The 13,360-nt window shown below is 48.1% G+C and overlaps 1 protein-coding gene and 1 long non-coding RNA gene across 4 annotated transcripts in view; one reads left to right on the top strand and one right to left on the bottom strand.

Moving 5' to 3' along the window:
* The window catches only part of FKBP15 (FKBP prolyl isomerase family member 15), a 60,331-nt gene extending 47,895 nt beyond the window's left edge, over positions 1-12,436 (top strand). For 2 of the 3 annotated variants that reach the window (XM_047768183.1, XM_047768182.1), the window contains exons 21-27: positions 1,115-1,251; positions 2,944-3,099; positions 4,164-4,316; positions 5,669-5,791; positions 6,389-6,496; positions 6,784-7,463; positions 7,792-8,108. In XM_047768183.1, the coding sequence (XP_047624139.1) occupies positions 1,115-1,251; positions 2,944-3,099; positions 4,164-4,316; positions 5,669-5,791; positions 6,389-6,496; positions 6,784-7,463; positions 7,792-7,999 (1,565 nt within the window). In that variant the 3' untranslated portion in view covers positions 8,000-8,108. Of the gene's footprint in view, positions 1-1,114; positions 1,252-2,943; positions 3,100-4,163; positions 4,317-5,668; positions 5,792-6,388; positions 6,497-6,783; positions 7,464-7,791; positions 8,109-9,202; positions 9,300-11,797 lie in introns of those variants that run through there. The other variant, XM_047768184.1, reaches the window with a different exon arrangement.
* On the bottom strand, positions 4,689-6,846 carry LOC125120267 (uncharacterized). The gene is made up of 3 exons (XR_007133297.1): positions 6,598-6,846; positions 6,157-6,378; positions 4,689-4,849 (listed from the first exon to the last, which is right to left on the bottom strand). It is a non-coding gene; the product is annotated as an uncharacterized LOC125120267 (long non-coding RNA).
* Positions 12,437-13,360: the final 924 nt, after the last annotated feature.

Here is a 13,360-nt window from a genome sequence, read left to right as displayed (position 1 = left end):
AACTGGGAATCATGAGGTTGCGGGTTCGATCCCTGGCCTTGCTCAGTGGGTTGGGGATCCGGTGTTGCCCTGCGCTGTGGTGTGGGTCACAGACGCAGCTCAGATCTGGCGTTGCTGTGGCTGTGGTATAGGCCAGCAGCTACAGCTTCGACTAGACCCTTAGCCTGGGAACCTCCATATGCTGCTGGTTTGGCCCTAGAAAAGACAAAAAAAAAAATTGTTGCATTATGGTTTTGCTTTTTTTCCCCTTTGGCTGTGCAGCATGCAGAAGTTCATGGGCCAGGAATCAAACCATGCTACAAATGTAACCAGAGCCACAGCAGTGACAACACCGGATCCTTAACCTGCTGCACCACGAGAGAACGCCTGTGTTACTTTTTTTTTTTTTTTGCTTTTTTTTAGGGCCAGAGCCAAGGCATATCGACATTCCCAGGCTAGGGGTTGAATCAGAGCTGTGCCTCCACCACAGCCACAGCCATACCAGATCCAAGTCACATCTGTGACCTATACCACAGCTCACGGCAACACTGGATCCTTAACCCACTGAGTGGGGTTAGGAATCAAACCTGCAACCTCATGGGTACTAGTTAGGTTCATTGCTGCTGAGCCACAACAGGAACTCCCCTGCATTACATTTTTAAGAAAAATTCCAAATAGTTTTATTTGAGAAGGAATGTTTTGAAAGCAGACTCTTAGTAGAATGCCTCCGCTACCGAGAAGGATGACAGCATTTTACCCAGGCAGTGATAAAGTGCCCGGACCAGTACTAAACAAAGCTCTCGGTGTGTTGAGTCTGATGTGTTGAGATGGTGGCAAATGGAATTGTGGGAGTGATGTATCTCAAACATGGTCTCTGACTAGAACATTTCCTTTTCGTTTTGTATGTGTGTCAGACGACGTGTATACGGAGATAAATATAGGTTGGGGGGAATCGGTTTATGGCTTGATAAGCCTGTTGCTCATCAGTGAAGGGATGCTGGAAGAAGTGAGTGGAAGACACTGGTGTGGTAGGATTGGGAGATGCTGGAATACAGCTTTGCAGGAGCTGTCAGGACATCATAAGGCCCACAGCAGCTCTGGTTCGCAGCCAAGTCTCTCTACTGTCATTCCCCAGAGCTCCAAGAAACCTCTGAGCAAGCACAGTCCAAATTCAAGAGTGAAAAGCAAAGCCGGAGACAACTGGAACTCAGGGTGACATCCCTGGAGGAGGAGCTGACTGACCTTCGAGCTGAGAAGGAGTCTTTGGAAAAGGTAAGTTCTCCGTCTGAAGTTTCTCTCTTGGGCCCAAGGGACCAGGATTGGCTAATTAATAAACATTCTTATTTTCCTTTTAAAAATTATAGTAGCATGTGCTTCTTGTAACAAATACAAATGATACAGATAAGTGGAAAACAAAAAATGGAATTCATCTTTTCCCCTCTTTAATCTCATACACTAGAGGCAACAACTATTAAAAAATATATGATTGAGTTCCTCTGTGGCTCAGTGGGTTAAGGACCTGGCATTGCCACTGCAGTGGCTTAGGTCACTGCTGTGGCATAGATTTAGTCCCTAGCACAGGAACTTCCACATACCTCGGGCTTGATCCAAAAATAATATGATTATTCTTCCAGATTGTTTTCTGTGTGTATACATACACATATGCATACATATAGGTATGAAATACATGTAGTATTGTACACTGATAACATTTTTAACAATAATGTGGGGAGTTCCCTTCGAGGCTCAGCAGTTAAGGACCTGACTAGAATCCATGAGGATGCTGGTTTGATCCCTGTCCTGGCTCAGTGAGTTAAGGATCTGGCGCTGCCGTGAGCTGTGATGTAGGTTGCAGACACGGCTCGGATCTGGCATTGTTATGGTTGTGGCATAGGCCAGCAGCTACAGCTCCGATTCAACCCCTAGCCTGGGAACCTCCATATGTCATGGGTGCAGCCCTAAAATAGCAAAAAAAAAAAAAAAAGGGATCGTATTTAACGCTTTGTAAAAAATGGTATTGTGGACATTGCACTAATAAGAATGCAAACTTTCTCATTCCTTTTTTGTTTTTTGGCCATGCCCACAGAATGCATAAGTTCCTGGGCCAGGGTCTGAGCCACTGCCACAGCAATGACCTGAGCCCCAGCAGTGACAACACCAGATCCATAACCACTAGGCCACCAGGGAACTCCAGGCTTAGTGCCTTTTTAGGGGGTAAAAGGCCCTGGTCTGTATTTTTGGGGTTTTTTTCTCTATGGTTTTATCAGGGTTTTGTTTTTTGGCCACACCCGAGGCATATGGAAGTTCCCAGGCCAGGGATTGAAACTGCGCCACAGCTGTGGCAATACTGGATCCTTAACCTGCTGTGCCTCAAGGGAGCTTTTTTTTAAAAACCATTTCCTTCTGACTTGGGGGCTATTTAATCTTTATGAACATGATCGAATGCTTCTTTAAAATAAATTATCATTTGTGTAATTTCTGTGTGTGTGTGTGTGTGTGGTGTGTGTGTGTGTGTTGAAAGTCCTTTCACAGGATTGTGATTTTCCTACCAGCAGGCTGTGAAAGTACCAACTTCCCTGTACCCTCACCACTGTTAAGATGTTCCCCATCTCTTAATAGATCAGTAGATAAAGCTCTTCTTGTCTAGAATTTGTCTGCCAGGAGCCGAAAATGTTAACTGTCTGGGGGAAATTAAACTATAAAGTGAATTGTTCCCAGAAACGAAGTAAGGACCCAGTGATGTTAATAACTACCAGCACCTGGAGTTCCCTGGTGGTCTACTGGTTTAGGATCCAACATTGTCACTGCTGCGGATCAGGTTCAGTCCTTGACCTGGGAGCGTCCACATGCCACGGGTGCAGCCAAAAATAGTAATCCCCACCACCACCACCACCACCACCACCACCGTCTCCATTTATCCTCCGTCAAACAGCTAGAGCTGATGATGGTTCTCTTGTTCCTAAGAACCTCTCAGAAAGGAAAAAGAAGTCAGCTCAAGAGCGCTGTCAGGCTGAGGAGGAAATAGATGAAATTCGCAAGTCGCACCAGGAGGAATTGGACAAACTTCGACAGCTCCTGAAAAAGGCTCGGGTGTCCACAGACCAAGCAGCTGCAGAGCAGGTAATGGGAAGCTGAAGCGCTTTGGAAATAAAAGGGAGGCATGAAGGACTTTTTCCAGTTTCTTTTTCATCTTTTAGGATGACATTTCTCATAGTCATAGTCTCTCACTTTGGAGAAATGGGAAAGAACATCCAGGAATCAAATGAAGAATCTTAATTCCTTCGTTAAAGCTTAATGAAAATGTCATTATAAAAAAAGTAAATTTTTAAAGAAAGTCTTTATAAAAGCATTCCGAACATGATAAGGTCAAAGTTCTTAACCACCAGACACTACCCTTCAGGCGCATGAGTCCCTTGAAAGGAAGCGACTTATCTAAGCAATCAGGCAGGACACAGCTGGAGCTCTAGTCCATTTGCCTGGAGCCTTTTCCTTTGTAAGTTCTCAAGTTCATGTTTGTATGTTCTTTATTTAGAGTGAGTTGGTGCCCTCAATTTAATCGCCTGTGAGAATTTTGACAAAAATAAGTTTCTTCTGAACCTATAAATTTTAAGGGCCTGGATCCTGAAAAGTATGATCACATTATGGCCCTGCCCTCTGGGGACCTGTCTGGATAGTCACATCTTTACCTGGTTGGAGTACCTTTTAGAGTCCTGACAACTAATGACATCTTCCTACCTACATTAAAAAGTACACTTACTACGGAGTTCTTGGAGTTCTCGTTGTGGCACAGCGGAAAACGAAATCTGACCAGTATCCATGAGGATGCAGGTTCAATCTCTCACTCAGTGGGTTGGGGATCCAGCGTTGCCGTGATCTGTAGTGTAGGTTGCAGACACGGCTTGGATCCCGTGTTGGCGTGGCTATAGTGTAGGCCAGCAGCTGTAGCTCTGATTCTCGAGCTCCATCCTGGGAACCTATGTGCCTTGGGTACAGCCCTAAAAAGACCAAAAAAAAAAAAAGGTACATTTACTTTTAAAGTAATCAGGGTCTTCCAAACTGTTGTTTCCCTGTTAAATCATATCTGTTAGCTTATTCTTTCTGCCTTGTGAAAGATGGGCTTCCCTAGATGTGACTGGATACCCCCCACTCCCTCCCCAGTGCAATGATGACTTTCTCTTTGGCAGCTGTCTCTAGTGCAGGCTGAGCTTCAGAGCCAGTGGGAAGCCAAGTGTGAACATCTGTTGGCCTCTGCCAAGGATGAACACCTGCAGCAGTACCAGGAGGTGTGTGCCCAGAGAGATGCCAGCCAGCAGAAGCTGCTCCAGCTGGAGGCAAAGGTGAGGGTTTTTCCTGGGCTTAGGAAGCCTGGTTAATTTGAAGCAAGTAGGTTGTTCAAGTCTTGCCGATCCTTTTTTTTTTTTACTTTTTTTTAATTTTTATTTTTTTTTATTACTCAAGTGAATTTATCACATTGTAGTTGTATAATGATCATAACAATCTGATTTCACAGGATTTCCATCCCACAGCCCAAGCACATCCCCCCACCCCCCAAACTGTCTCCTCCGGAGACCGTAAGTTTTTCAATGTCTGTGAGTCAGCATCTGTTCTTCGAAGAAGTTCCGTCTGTCCTTTATTCAGATTCCACATGTCAGTGAAAGCATTTGATGTTGGTGTCTCATTGTATGGCTGACTTCACTTAGCATGATAGTTTCTAGGTCCATCCATGTTGCTAAAAATGCTGGTATTTCGTTCTTTTTGATTTGCCGATCCTTTTGAACCTGAAAGTTGTTAATAGCTTGAAAATGGAATCATACTCTCCAGTTTTATCAGCAATCTTTCACATACGCATTTGGGATGGCAGGTCAGTGACCTAGAAAAAGAAAAGGCAGCATTCATGTTTTGGTTCCATTCTTATTTGATCCTTCATTTATTAAACAAATACTTATTGAGTGCCAGCTCTGTTCCAGGCACTATGTTATGGAAAGGGCTTACAAAGAACTCTCTTCAAGAATCTCATAGTCAAGGAAAAGAGACAGAGAGGAACAAAGATAAGCATTATGTGCTGTGAGGCCCAGAAGAGGAAGTTCCTAGGGGAGTAGAGCCAAGGGAGATAAGGGGCTTTGGTGAGGAGGGGAAGGTGGCGGATGTCCTGGGAAAGGCGTGAGATGGGATGGAGCCCAGGTAGGTGGGATCATCTGGCATAAAAAACAGGAAAGAGAGAGAGGGGTGGCCTAGGGCCATGTGAGAAAGTCCTCATGTCTGGAGGTCCTTTTTTTAAAGTATCCAGTTGAAAATCCTTTACTCAGAGATGAGGAAGGCCATCTTGTAGGTGAATAGGTTGCTTCTGATGTCCACTCTTCATCTGTCTGTGTGACTAGGGTTCCCTCCCCCCACACACCCACACGCACACACCACCACTACCACCACCACCACCGTTTTCATTACATTCTTGCCCTGCTGAGGAACAAGACCAGTGCCCTGGTTGGGAAGGAGGACATGAAGCTGGGAATTGAGTTTGAGTGATGGAGAAATGAGTGCTCTGAGTCAGCAGGCCTCGGGTGGGGGTGGAGGGTGTGGATGGCAGCAGACCTGTGTGAGGTTAACACTTGATGGTTCTCCTGGGTTTCCTGACTCCATCACCTGCAAGTGCAGGTTTGGAGGCCACAGCCACAGTCTGTTGGTTTTGCAGTGTTCAGCCCTCCAGGCCCAAGTCACAGCCCTGAAAGAGCAGAATGCACAGCACCTCAAGGACCTGGAGAACAAGCCCCAGGTGTCTGGAGTGGAAGCTGCCACTGCTGACCCCTCAGAGAAGGTGAGCTGGTATATCAGCGAAGTGAACCATGTCATAGCGGGATTGAACATGCACATCAGGGCTTCAGAAAGAATGTGGTCAATTTGTGGTGTTGGCAGCTTTTTGCCCCCCCAATGTTGGCATCAGTCCACCACTTATCTAACTTAAGTCAACATTAACCCTTTGTAGCCTACCCCTGTGGTGGCAGACCCCACAGGGCCCTATACTGAGGTTTGGGTAGATAAGGGACATGTTTTGAAGTCACAGGAGAAGTGGGGAGTGTGCCTGGCATCTTTTAGCCGCTAATGCTCATGGCCTGTGGCAGCCCTAGTGGTCTTTAAAGGGTCTTATTTTAAGGGGTCTTGGGCACACATGCCACAGCTTACCCATCCTTGAGAGCCCTTCTGTCAAGAGCTCCTCATTCTTTAGGACTGTCCTCTCCGCAGTGACATCCTTCAGTGTCTCAGTTCTGGACCAGCTGTGTCCCGCTGCAGAGTTCTTAGGAGGGCCTCATCTCAGCCTTCCGAAGCTCTCTGGAATTTACGTGCATCCCTTACTTGCTTGATTTTGGCAGCATCCATTTTGGTGGTGTTTTTCTCTCCTCATGCCTGCATGCAGGTCAAGAAGATCATGAACCAAGTGTTTCATTGCTTGCGGGGGGAGTTTGAGCTGGAGGAATCTTACAATGGCAGGACCATTCTGGGGGCCATCATGAGCACCATCAAGGTACAGCCAGCTGGTGATGGTTTCACCGAAATGGGTATGGTTGCCTAAGTAACCTCTAAGGGATCATGAATAAAAAATGATTCAAGACTGTTCATGAGTACCTAGGATTCCTGGAATGACCTCACTGGATGAGTATGGGCAGCCTCTCATGAGAAGCAGCAACGTCATTTGAGCAAAAGCAGACAGAAAACAGTCACTCGAACTAGATGACCAGTTGCGTTAATAGGGGCTGGGAGCGCCTCTGTTTCCTGTTAGTGATCATCTCTTCCTCCTTGGCTTTTGAACAGATGGTGACTCTCGAGCTGTTAGACCAACATGAGCGAGAGAAGGGAGAGAGCAGCAATGAAGAAGAGGAAGAAGAGGAGCGACCTCGGAGCCCTGCCCTGGAGCCATCCGTCTCAGTCAGTGCTAGGCAGTCTCAGGCACCCTCGCACAGGGAGAGGCAGGAGCCCCCCACGGTGCCGACAGAGCAGGTGGTCCAGGAAGCTGCCGCTCTGCCTCCTCAGGCCCTCCCGACTCCCCAGGATGATGTGCAGGGGAGGGATGGGGAGCCCTCAGAAGCAGAGGCCCTCTCAGAGATAAAAGAAGATGCCTCCCCTTCTGAACCAGCTTGCCTCGCCTCCCAAAGAGCCCTGAGACCCCCGACTTCAATTCCCCCCAAGCCTCCGGGCCCTGTAACTGTGGACTCTGAGTGTGAGGAGGCCCTCGCTCCCGGCTCCTTGGGAGGTGCCTTTGTCGGGGAGCAAGAAAGCTCCAGGAGACTATCCCTGACTTTAGACTCCAAAAAGGGGGACCCACTGGCCTTGGGGCCTGAAAGTCCAGAAGGAGAGCCTCGGGCTCCAGAGCTCAAGAATGAGGAGGGTGTTACTAGCACCCCTGCTCCCTCCCAGGAGCCCTGCAGCCCAGAGGCAGCTTCTTCAGCCGTAGGAACAACAGCTGGATCCAGCCACTGTTCTCAGCAGCCCAGGTATGTCCCCTGAGCAGAATTTCAGGAACAAGGCAGCTGTGTATGGAGGTTGTCTTCATTTTTCTGGGGCTGGTGACTCATCCTCAGAGAGTGACTAGCTGATTCACTTATTCATTCATTCATTCATATATTTATTCACTACCAACTATGTAAAAGCCTGTGGTAATGTGGTAGGCAAGACAGAGCTGGTTCTTGCTGTGAGGAGCTCACAATTTAGAGGGAAGGACAAAGCCTTATACAGCTGACCTTGAACAACATGGGGGTTAGGGGTGCTGACCCTCTGTGTGTAACTTTTTTTTTGCTCCATCCATTTTTTTTTTTTTTACAGCATGTTCCTGGGCCAGGGATCGAACCCATACCACAGCAGCAACCTAAGCCTCTGCAGTGACAATGCTGGCTCCTTAACCCACTGCGCAACAACAGGAGCCCCACCCACACGTCCACCCCCGGTGTATAACTTCATGGTCGGCCCTCTGTACCCACAGTTCCTCATCCACAGATTCAGCCAGCTGCATGTTTTCTGTTACTACATATAATTGGATCTGTGCAGTTCATACCTGTGTTGTTCAAGGGGCAGCTGAATTATAAATGCATAATAAATGCTTTATTTAGAAAAAAAAAAGAAACAGGGTGTTCCTGTCATGGCACAGGGGAAAGAATCCGACGAGTAGCCATGAGATTGCAGGTTCGATCCCTGGCCTTGCTCAGTGGGTTAAAGATCTGGCGTTGCCATGAGCTGTGATGTAGGTCGCAGACGTGGCTGTGGCTGTGGTGTAGGCTGACAGCTGTAGCTCCGATTCCACCCCTAGCCTGGGAACTTCCATATGCCCCCGGTGCGGCCCTAAAATAAATAAATAAGATAAAAATAAGAAGCAGGGTGTACAGAGAATAAAGAGGGAGTTATTCTACATTAGATCAGATGATAAGGGGGGTTATTCTGCTTTAGAGAGGTTAGGGGAAGTTATTCTACTTTAGCGGGGTGATTACTCTACTTTAGATAGAGTGCTTAGGGAAGGATTCTGAGAGGGTGACACTGAAACTGAGACCTGAAGGATGGTTAGGAGCCTTCCCCGCCAAGAATGGGAGGAAGCGCTTGCAGAAAGCAAGAACAGCACATGTGAGGCCCTGCGGCAGGAGGGACATGACACAGTCAAGGAAGAAGGCATGGTGAGTGGGAGGAGGGTGGTGTTAGGCTGAGGTCAGAAACCTTGGTAGGAGCCAAGTCATGTGAGATTTTTTTGGTCACTGTTAGAAGTTTGGCCCTCGGGTGCAGTGAGAAACTGGTAAAGGGATTTAAGCAGAAGGGTGATGTGGTCTTACTTACTTGTTTTAAAAGATGGCTCTGGGAGTTGCAGTTGTGGCTCAGCAGGTTAAGGAACCTGACTAGTATCCACCAGGATGCGGGTTTGACCCCTGGCCATGATCCCTGGCCTCGATCAGTGGGTTAAGGATCCAGCATTGCTATGAGCTGTGGTGTAGGTCACAGATGCAGCTCCAATTGGACCCCTAGCCTGGGAACCTCCATATGCCACACATGTGGCCCTAAAAAAAAAGGAAAACAAAAAACAAAAAAGCAAGGTGGCTCTGGCTGTAAATCCTGGAGGGAGTCAGGAGTGTCGGGAGGAATTCCTGGGTGATGACCCCAGCTGTTGGCGTCCTCCCCTGGGGCCTGTGGGTATTGTGGCCTAGAGCAGAAACAGTGTTTTTCCGTGACTCCATTTTCTTGATTTTTCTTTCAGTCTCTGTGAAGATGAAGACGACGAACTGTTTAAAGGGGCAACTCTGAAAGTTGCGAGCCCCAAAGCACAGGCTGAGGAGGAGGATGACGACGAGGTGGTAAGGAAATCCCGGGCATTGCCAAGTCCTCCCGCTGCCCCTGGGGGGCCCCTCCCTCCAGCCCGTGAGAAGAGGAATGCAGCGTGTTGGTGGCCCACTCCCTGGGCTCTGTGCGCAGCGCCCTGCGGGAGCAGGCTTGGGGCTGGGAGGGGGCGCCTCTGTGAGCACGGTGGGGACGGTCAGATACCACTTTATTCTTGAAAAAGGGTCCCAGGCGCTGCTCATGCAGCAGTGATTTCTACTTTCAGTAAGAAAGTTGGGCTGCTTAGTCCTCTGTTAGAATGCCAAAGCCTCATCCTCTATTCTGCTAGAGCATTCTTGGTGTTTTGGAAAGGACTTTGAGGGTCTTCCTGTCTGGCATCCAGACAAGATGCCTGTCTTTATTCATAGACAGAGAACCTAAGGCTCAGAAGGATGGTTTACCTAAAGCCACAGAGTTCATGGCAGAGCGAGGACTAAAACCTCAGGGTCCTAGTAAGGCCATCTGTTTCTGAGCATTTGCTGCTTCCAACCTGCCACCTTGTGTTTTCATCACCACATTCCTGGGCTGAAAATTGGTTCAGCACCGATAGCATAGTCCCACTTCACAGAGTTGCAGAGTGAAGGGCAGGAAGGTGAGTTGCTGACAGAGCCTGGGTCGGAACCCTGATGCTTGCCTCTGCGGTCCCCGTCGTGCTAAGTTAAAGCATTCTTGGCATTTGTTGTGATGGCACTTAGAGTAGCGTGAAAAGTAGACAGAGAGCACAGAACAGCTTCAGGCTCACTGTGTCATAGGAACAGAAATACGAGGTGAAGGGGGCAGATTTTCTCCCCGCATGTATCATCAACCAGAATTGGTTTTTTGCCTTTTGCCAAACCCTTGGGAAAGTGACAGAGCTGGAATCTGGCTCATGTGTACCAGAGCCGTCCTCTCTTTCTTGCTTTCGACTAGGGAAAGCAAACCAGTTCATTCATTAATTTCCCCAAGTTAAAGTTTCATTTGAGAATTCTGAATATGAATTCTGCACTTTAAAAAAAGAAAGAGGGAGTTCCCTTGGGGCTCAGCAGTAACAAACCCCACCAGTAACCATAAGGACAGTTAGATCCCTGGCCCCTCTCAGTGGGCTAAGGATCTGGAGTTGCCTTGAGCTGTGGTGTAGGTCACAGATGCAGCTCCAATTGGAGCCCTAGCCTGGGATTTTCCGTATATTACAGGTGCAGCCCTAAAAAAGAGAAAGAAAGAAAGAAAAGCCAATTTAGTATCTCAAGTGATTGCCCTAATTGTAGTTGGAATTTTTTAATTAGCACTATATTATTGGTATTAATAGTAATACCATCGAGTTAATGTCTATTTCTTGGGTATTCTGAAAACTGCTTGACAGACCTTTAATCATTCTATCCATCCAGTGAGGTGTAGACGCTTTTATCCTATTTTATTGAAAAGAGGACGAGGGTCAGGCAGATGAAAAAACATGCCCAAGGTTACACATAGCTGGTAGAGGCAGAGCCAGAACTTTAGCTGGAATAAAACAGAAGCAGTGAGCCAAGTTTTAAAGCCCAGACTATCAGACTTTAGAGATCCCATAACTGATGCCCAGAGAGATGTACAAAGTCTGTTAGTTGATGGTGGAGATGGAATTAGCCCAGGGACCTCTGGCCACATCCCGCTGCCTTCCCTTTGACTGGCCCTCTGAGGACCGATCCTGGGCCAGGGGAGTGCACCAGAGCAGCAGGTACCTTACTAGAGAATCCTCAGTGCTTGCCTGTCTCCAGCATCAACCCCTGCTATGCCTTTGGGACCCGTTCCCTGCCAATCCAGAAGATAAAGGCCAAGGGCACAAGTCATGGAAGGCGGGGAGTTTCCTCATGGCCCGTTAGTCCCCCTTAGTCCCCTACCTGGCTGTGGGTGTGAGGGAGGGGCCAATGAGACCAGGGGTGTGAGGCCGTGGCCCTGTGTTCCTGGGATTTCTTCATCTCAGGATTCTCCACTTGGTGATGTGGCCAAGCCTCTAAATTCAGCTCTCAAGTGAGGGGGCCACATCCAGAGCCACAGGCCACCTCAGGCCATAGTATTTTTTTTTTAAATGTGACTGTATTCTTCTCAGCTTCCCTTCATCTTCCTGCATCTCTTCCTTTAGGGCTGCTCGGCTTCTGTTTCTTAATCCTACTCCTACTCTCCCCATTTTTTCCCACATGAAATGTGTAAATTACTGCATGAGAGGAACCCTGTCTAGTCCATCCATTTGTTTCTCAAATAAATGACAAAATTAGCCAAACCCAGTTGGTCTTCTTGTCTCTGTGTTGAAAGATTGCCTCCCTTCTCTGACCGCTTGTCTCAGCTTTATCTGGAAGCCTAGGTTTGCTGGCCTCGGGGTTAGTCCTTTCAGTAAAACCCAAACTAACAACCTCCTTTCCATCCTGGAGCCGGGAACAGACACCAATCACGTCACCCTGCGCAGGTGGGAAGTCCAGCTGGGGCAGGACCTAGGGGGACTGACTGCTCTTTCCTGTTTTGTCAGAGCATGAAGGGACGCCCGCCCCCAACACCCCTTTTTGGAGATGATGACGATGACGATGACATTGACTGGCTGGCATGAAGACCCAGGAAACCGGTGCAAAGGTTTCTCTGCCGACCCTTCCCTGAGCATGATTTTGCACAGCCAGCCCCGGGTCTAGACAAGCCCCAGGGTGAGGTGAAGGTGAGCTTTCTGAGGACAGTAATTCAGATATCCGAGTTAGCCAGCCTCTGAGCCCCTGCCTGGCCGGCAGAAGAGGAGTGAGATCCTGTCTTCAGAACGCCGGGTGGTCAGCAGCCCACCGTGGTCCTGCCTCAGTGCCCCGTGGAGGAAGGGCTGGGGGCGCCCCCGCCAGCCAGTCCCTGCGAGAGTCCTGCCCTCTCCCAAGCTTTTATTCTCTTAACTCGTGGACTGATCTGCCTCTCAATGCTCGACTGTGTCTCAGCCACAGGATTGTCACCTGGGGTGAGGTCTCCCCAGTAGAACCGAGGGTGGATTATACTGTCCAAGCCAGGATGACTTAACAGCCTTGCCTGCAGTCCTGAGACGTCTTGTCTTTTTTCCTGCCTTAAATCTAAGAGGTCAATGAATATTTGAAATTAACAAAACTAAAATAAATGTCTTCGGTGAAAGTTAACTCAAGCTCTTGGGGTGAAATCAGATTTGTTTCTGAGGGCTATCTGTGCTCCCTCTCTGGGAATCTAAGGGTAGGAGTTGTAGCAGATCTGGGTTGGTTAGTATGCTTGAAAGCTTTGTGAGATGTTTGCTTTGGTACCTAACCCTGGAACTTTAGAAAGTCACCACTCTGCTATCTCAGCTCATCCCAGCTACTTTAAGGCTTGGGGCAGCAGGGTTGTCTGAGGACCAGTCCTGTTGTCTACTTGCTGCTGCAGGTGTAGTCCTACACCCTAGGGGCCATGCAGAGGAGGTTGGGGGTAGGGGGGTCCCTGTGTTCTACTGTCATTCATCATGGCACCTGAGAGATTGAGTCTTCACTTTGAGAGCAGCTTCCATTCCCTCTTAGTTCAGGCCCAGGACTATGCAGGGAATAGTAGTGAGAAAATATCTGTAGTTATTGTATTTATTTCAGGGCTTTCCAAAGACCATGCAACCAGTCTTCAAAAAAAGTAGAGTAATTTTGGAGTTCCCTTTGTGGCTCAGTGGTAATGAACCTGACTAGTATCCTTGAGGACGCAGGTTCGATCCCTGGCCCCACTTAGTGAGTTAAGGATCCGGCATTGGTGTGAGCTGCTGTGTAGGTCACAGAAAGCAGCTCGGATCTGCTGTGGCTGTGGCTGGGAACTTCCATATGTCACAGGTGCAGCCCTAAAAACAAAAAAAATAATAATTTCTATAAAAAATATTCCCTTATTTAAAATGTTTATCAGGTAGGAACCTGAATGGCATTCCATCTGACCTGACATCGTCCTTTGTGGCGACAGCCTTGAGCCTGAGAGGCAGTAAGAACTACCATTTACTACAAATAGGCACTGCTGTGGAGTAATTTACACAGACTATCTCATCTCCAGCAACCCTCGCAGAAGACACTGTTATCCATTTTATAGT

This window comes from Phacochoerus africanus, chromosome 2 (genome assembly GCF_016906955.1).
Source record: "Phacochoerus africanus isolate WHEZ1 chromosome 2, ROS_Pafr_v1, whole genome shotgun sequence".
Taxonomy (NCBI): domain Eukaryota; kingdom Metazoa; phylum Chordata; class Mammalia; order Artiodactyla; family Suidae; genus Phacochoerus; species Phacochoerus africanus.
The sequence above is the reverse complement of the archived record's forward strand: the minus strand, read 5'-3'. Positions and strand labels throughout refer to the sequence as shown.